The following is a 6,565-nucleotide window of genomic DNA, read 5'->3' on the forward strand; positions in this document are numbered from 1 at the left end:
GACATTTGTGCATTCCAGACAGGCTGTCAGTCTGTGAATTAGTATTGAGGGTTTTTTTTCAGTAACTGTTTCTGCAAGTTACATTTGTAGGTGGCGATATAAGTGACTTACGAGTGATGCATGAATCATTCATTCAAAGACATGGTTGCTGCATCTGAAATTGCATGTCAGGGTAGGCACTTCTTTTGATCAAGTAATTACTTTGCGACTGTTAAAATATGTTCTGTGTAGTATGAATGTGTGTATTATAAATAGAAGACATACTACATCCGCCATGATGTCAGGTGACTTTAAGGTGTCAGGTGCATTGCTACACTGCTATTCGCAAACCCTCTCCCATGGCCTCAATGGCCACATAGGCCTACTGTTTTTCACCTACTATGGAGAAGTGTATTTTGCAGCCATTGAGTCATTCAGGACCTAAACAACCCTCTGTGAGTCACTGAATCATTTACTCAGCCAATTCGTTCAGGAACCATATGTGTTGCTCGGAGACACATAACATCTGATACTGCTTTGACATCCTTTGGAACTATTTTCATTAGCGCAGCAAAAGTAGATGCTATTTAGATATATCCATTCAGTGCCTGAGTACAATGTATATGTTGGGGAGACTGGGGTTAGTTGTCACACAGAGAACAAATGGTTATATTTCAGTAACTAAAATTACCATTACACAAACATGTGTTTTCTCTAAGCTGGTTGCAAACAACCTACTTATTAATCATAATATACTCTGTAGTAGTAGTAGTAGCTATGCAAGGACTGAGTTATTGCATTTGAATAGGACATGGTGATCAAAAAAAAAAATAAAAAAAGTATAAGATGAGAGGAAAAATTATATTTTAATGCTTTTGCAAGTGAAACACCTCTCAAGACCTTTGCATTCTCTCGCAAAAGTTTCATGCTCTTCAAGCAAAAGCAAAATGAATGTTCAGCCTTACATTGTTCAAACCAGAGTCGGACACTGATGGAGAGACTCAGGGAGAAGTTACAACTTTTAGGAGTTTCTGAATGGTTAGTAGATAAATGTATGTAGTTGATTCAACTCTTCGACTAGCATGTGCCGTCATGTTAATCTTTTGTGCAAATCCGGCTTTGAATTGATCCTCGTTTGTGAAGCAGTGCGGCGTAAAATGACGGCATGGCAACAACACTCTAAACAACTCTTCATCTTCACTAAAGCAGCACAATATGGCCTCACCCCCTTTGTTGCGTGTTCCCGGGAGCAGGGTTTATGTAAGTTTTGGGGTTTGTGATGTCACCAACCTGGGAAGAAGCTAGTTGTAGTCCCTACCAGCCATTTGATGTAGTCCTTAAAAAGCGATTTCTGTAAAAGAGATGTTGTTTATGCTCAAACAGCAACATTACATGCTAACTAAAGTTAAAAAAGTGAAATCATAATCAAGGACCCCTTTAAATATTATTTTATCCTTCCATCTTTTATGTTCCCTCCATCACCATTCCCTCCATGTCTCAACATTTTCTGACCCGAATTTGGCAATGATCCAAAGAATCTCGTTTATTACATTTCAATAGGCCTATGTGTTGCAACTCATCGAATTCATCATGTCCATTCTGTTTGTTTATGTGGGTGTTGCACATTCTAAATTGCTATTCTGGTAAAACAATTTTAAAATAGACTAAAAATTACTGTAATCAGTATAAAACCTTTGTTCAGTTAGCCAGTCATTTACAAAACTATCTGGCAAAATTATCTTTATTGTCTGCACATTTCTCAGAAATGTTGGAAAATCGAAAGTTAGCACAAAACTGGTTGATGACCCTAGTGGACTTTATATGGGACTTTGTTAATGTGCAGCAAAATACCGGCTGTCACGTCTTATAGACACACCGGTTTGGCTCTTCTCGTAAACACAAAACCAGGAAACTAGTGTGGTAAGTGCTGTCTTTCTACATCTAAACATACTGAAATGGCAGAAGCTAATATTTCTGTAAGCCGGGAACATTTCAGCTGTCCAGTCTGTCTAGATCTACTGAACGATCCAGTGACCATCCCCTGTGGACACAGTTATTGTATGAACAGTATTACACGCCACTGGGATGAAAATGCTCTCGGGGGAGTTTACAGCTGTCCTCAGTGCAGACAGATCTTTACTCCGAGACCAGTTTTAGCGAAGAATGTGATGGTTGCTGAAATGGTGGAGACACTGAGGAGGACAGGACCCCAGGCTGCTCCCCAGACTGCTCATGTTTCACACTGTGACGCTGGACCTGGAGATGTGGAGTGTGATGTCTGTACTGGCAGAAAATACAAAGCCATCAAATCCTGTCTGGTGTGTCTGAACTCTTTCTGTCCAATTCACTTTCAACAACATGAGAATCTCTTTGAAGATGAGAGACACTATTTTATAGATGCCACTGATCAACTCCAGGAGATGATCTGTCCAATACACAATGAGCTTTTGGAGATTTTTTGTCATACTGATCAGATGAGTATTTGTATGCTATGTACGATGGATATCCACAAAAACCATGACGTGTCACCAGGAGCAGAGAGAATGAATCAGGTATGAATTAGACTAGAAACATATTTAATAATGATGTCAATGAAAGCTTGGCCAGCACATTTCCACAGAAGAACCATTTTTGGCACCCGAAAAGAACCCTTTAGTGAACACCATTTTTTTGTGAAGAACTTTTTAAAGGTGCCCTAGATTCAAAAATTGAATTTAACTCGGCATAGTTAAATAACAAGAGTTCAGTCCATGGAAATGACATACAGTGAGTCTCAAACTCCATTGTTTCCTCCTTCTTATATAAATCTAATTTGTTTAAAAGACCTCTGAAGAACAGGCGAATCTCAACATAACACCGACTATTACGTAATAGTCGGGGTGTACGCCCCAATATTTGCATATGCCAGCCCATGTTCCCAACATTATGAAAGCCATTAGACAAGGGCAGCCAGTATTAACGTCTGGATCTGTGCACAGCTGAATCATCAGACTAGGTAAGCAAGCAAGAACAACAGCGAAAAATGGCAGATGGAGCGATAATAACTGACATGATCCATGATATCATGATATTTTTAGTGATATTTGTAAATTGTCTTTCTAAATTTTTCGTTAGCATGTTGCTAATGTACTGTTAAATGTGGTTAAATCGTTTATTACTGTATTCACGGAGACAAGAGCCATCGCTATTTTCATTTTTAAACACTTGCAGTCATTATAATGCATAAACACAACTTTCATTTATAAACATTCTTTATAAATCTCTCCAACAGTGTAGCATTAGCCGTTAGCCACGGAGCATAGCCTCAAACTCATTCAGAATCAATGTAAACATCAAAATAAACACTGTACTTACGCGATTAGACATGCTGCATGACGAACACTTTGTAAAGAACTTTTTTTATGTTGTTTAAGGCAAGCGTGAGCTCTTGGGGTGTGGCGCACCAGATTTAAAGGGCCACACACCCTGAATCTGCTCATTTCTAATTATGCCCCAAAATAGGCAGTTAAAAAATGAATAAAAAAAAAATCGATGGGGTATTTTGAGCTGAAACTTCACAGACACATTCAGGGGACACCTTAGACTTATATTACATCTTTTTAAAAAAAAAGCTCTAGGGCACCTTTAAGGTTTTATATAAATCTTTTTCCACTATAAAGAAACTTTTGTGCAATGGAAAGGTTCCATAGATGTTAAATGTTCTTCATGGAATCATTGATGCCATTAAAGAACATTTATTTTTAAGAGTGTAGTTCCCGAATAACCGAATACAAACCCTCTGGCCAAAGCATTTGCATACTTGCGTAAAGTACGCCTTGCAGACAGCAGACTACATTACAAATTTTTGAGCAACAATTTACAATAAGGTTTTTGGTTTTTTGTTGTTAACATTAGTTAATGAATTAACACAAACTAACAATGAGCAATATATTTTAACAGCATTTATTAACTTTTGTTAATGTTGGTTAATAAAATGTTCAAATGTACACTAGTTTACAGTACATTAACACTGACAGATACAATTTTTGATTTTAAAATTTACAAGTAAATGTTAACATTAACATAAAATAAAAACTTAAGTATTCATTGTTGGTACTTTAACTCATGTTGTTAATGTTATCAAATGAAACCTTGTTGCAAAGTGTTACCGTGTTTGCGTTGTTAATTAATTTAAAAATGCATATTAATACACAATTTATACAAATCTAAAAGGTACAATTAATGTACTTTTTCCCTACATGGATGAACTGTTCTTGCTTTTTTTTTTTTTATCACTTTAAACAAACTAACAAACATGTTTTTATGTAAATACTGTACCAAGAAGACTTGGTAAAACCTAAATTAGACAAATATCAAGTCTAACCATGCCAGAATTTTTTGTCATGTGTTGAGTCAACAATCACAGTAAAATCTAATCATTGTGTAGATAAGTGTGTTCATTTATTTTTATTTTTTTCACAGAGTTCTTCATCTCTATCTGTTCCTCATGCACATGCTAACCCTTTCAGCTTTGATGCCAGAACTCATCCTTCTAATTATGTGAGAAAATCTTTCTGTAAAAAACTAAAGAAAAAAATGGACGATTTCCTTACTTCAGAGGTAGTGGTTGTGTCTGGTTTGGGTAAGTATAGCTTGTAAATAAAAACTGAACATTTAAACAAAGATGTGACCTTGCATCTGATTACACTATATATATATTTTTTCTTAGTAATGCATTACAAATATCCTGCCGACGCACCCAGGAACAGGAATGAGATCCTACAATGTATGTCATACACATACACACACACAAACATATACACTTATGACATGACTTTCCATTGCCTTTTACTGTTTTTATAGTTAGTCAAACACTGTGTTTAATCTCCATCAGACTCACAAGAGCTCTCAATGGATTCAAACACAATGAATGAAATACTCCTACTGTCTGGGGGGAACAGAGTGGCTACTAACACTGGCAGAGTCCAGCGATATCCCAATCATCCAGAGAGATTTGATTGTTGGCCTCAGGTGTTGTGCAGAGAGAGTGTGTGTGGACGTGCCTACTGGGAGATTGAGTGGAGTGGGAGTGCAGGCGTGGGTATATCGTTGTCCTATAGGAGCATCTGCAGGAAGGGAAGGGGTGATGAGTGTAAATTTGGATGCAATGATCAGTCTATGAATTTGTACTGCTCTCCTTCCAAATACATATTCTGGGACAATAATAAAAAGACTAAACTCTACGTAAACACTTCTAAATTAAAGTCTTCTAGATTAGGAGTGTATGTGGATTACAGTGCTGGAATTGTGAACTACTTCAGCATCTCTGACAAAATGAAACTCGTCTACATATTCCAGGGCAAATTCACACAGCCGATCTATCCTGGGTTTATGGTTTATTTTGGATCAGCAGTGAAATTGTGTGATCCAGCAATGAACTGTAGATGATTCAGAGATGTAAGATGTTATTTCTTATTTTTTCTGTCAATAAATGTATATTAGTTCAGTGCCATTATTAATCACTGTACTGTAGTAATACATTGCAGTAAGTTCAATGAAAAGTTGATTTTTAAAATATCCACATATAATATATAATATATATTTTTAAATCCAGCATAAATTAGCATAAATTGGTCAAGGCTGTTTTTGCTGGTTAAAGCTGGTATAGTGTTCTAGCTGGTGGACCAGTAATGTTGTTCTCAAGCATAACTGTGCTGGTGTAGCTGGTCCACCAGCACTCCCGCTTCCCATGTTGGGGACCTGCAACCAGCACCCCATGCATGCAAAACATACTTTATGCTGATGACTAGCAATGTTGGAATTTAAAAAAAAAAAAAGATGAAAAACAAAACAGAGTTAGGTTTGGTGGTATGCTAAATGCTAGTGTGACAAGCAAAAGGAGCTGGAGTAACACCATGCTTGTTCATTTGGCCAGAGGAGAAATATCCCCAACTGAGCCTGGTTTGACTGCACTTACACTATTGGATGAGAACAAAATTTGAATTGAATTGAGCTGGGCTGTGTTTCTCAGAAGCATTGTGAGCCAAGTTAATTGTAGAAACCATTTGTGGCAATGGTTCATCAATCTACTTTGGCTTACAATGCTTTTGGGAAGCGCAGCCCTGGACAATGTTACCACTGTTTTCTGCAGAGCCGCTTTTTAGCTGATTGGACTTATTTGATTCATAATTGATGAATTTTGGAACATCAACACTTTACTGAATTGAATCAACATTGAACTTAAGCCGGATAACCACACTAATTGTCTTCTGTAGTGTTGCTTATAGCTGAATTGAACTAATTTAATAATTGATGAACTTTACATAGTTATTGAACAAAACTGAATCAACTGATTTGAGCTGAATAATGACACTATTGTCTTCTGTAAAGCTGCTTTACAGCAGAACTTGAATTTGTCTCTTGTGATGTTTGCATTATTATCTGTTATTTTCCTGTTTATTACTGAAAAGCTACTTTGAAACACTCTGTAATGTATAAAACACTATACAATAAAGGTCACTTGTGTGATTGCTGCCTACTAATATGTTCCAAATCGGTTATTATATTCCATTTCAGTTATGCTAATTACAGTCTGTACCTATATCCA

General features: G+C 36.7%; 1 protein-coding gene across 1 annotated transcript; it reads left to right on the forward strand.

Annotated features, from left to right (window-relative positions):
* Positions 1-1,826: 1,826 nt before the first annotated feature.
* Positions 1,827-6,542, forward strand: ftr54 (finTRIM family, member 54). The gene is made up of 4 exons (XM_067397933.1): positions 1,827-2,531; positions 4,441-4,600; positions 4,688-4,744; positions 4,853-6,542. Exons 1-4 carry the CDS (start codon positions 1,935-1,937, stop codon positions 5,404-5,406), a joined length of 1,368 nt encoding a protein of 455 aa, XP_067254034.1. The 5' UTR covers positions 1,827-1,934; the 3' UTR covers positions 5,407-6,542.
* Positions 6,543-6,565: the final 23 nt, after the last annotated feature.

The sequence above is a fragment of the Chanodichthys erythropterus genome, chromosome 10, assembly GCF_024489055.1.
Source record: "Chanodichthys erythropterus isolate Z2021 chromosome 10, ASM2448905v1, whole genome shotgun sequence".
NCBI lineage: Eukaryota > Metazoa > Chordata > Actinopteri > Cypriniformes > Xenocyprididae > Chanodichthys > Chanodichthys erythropterus.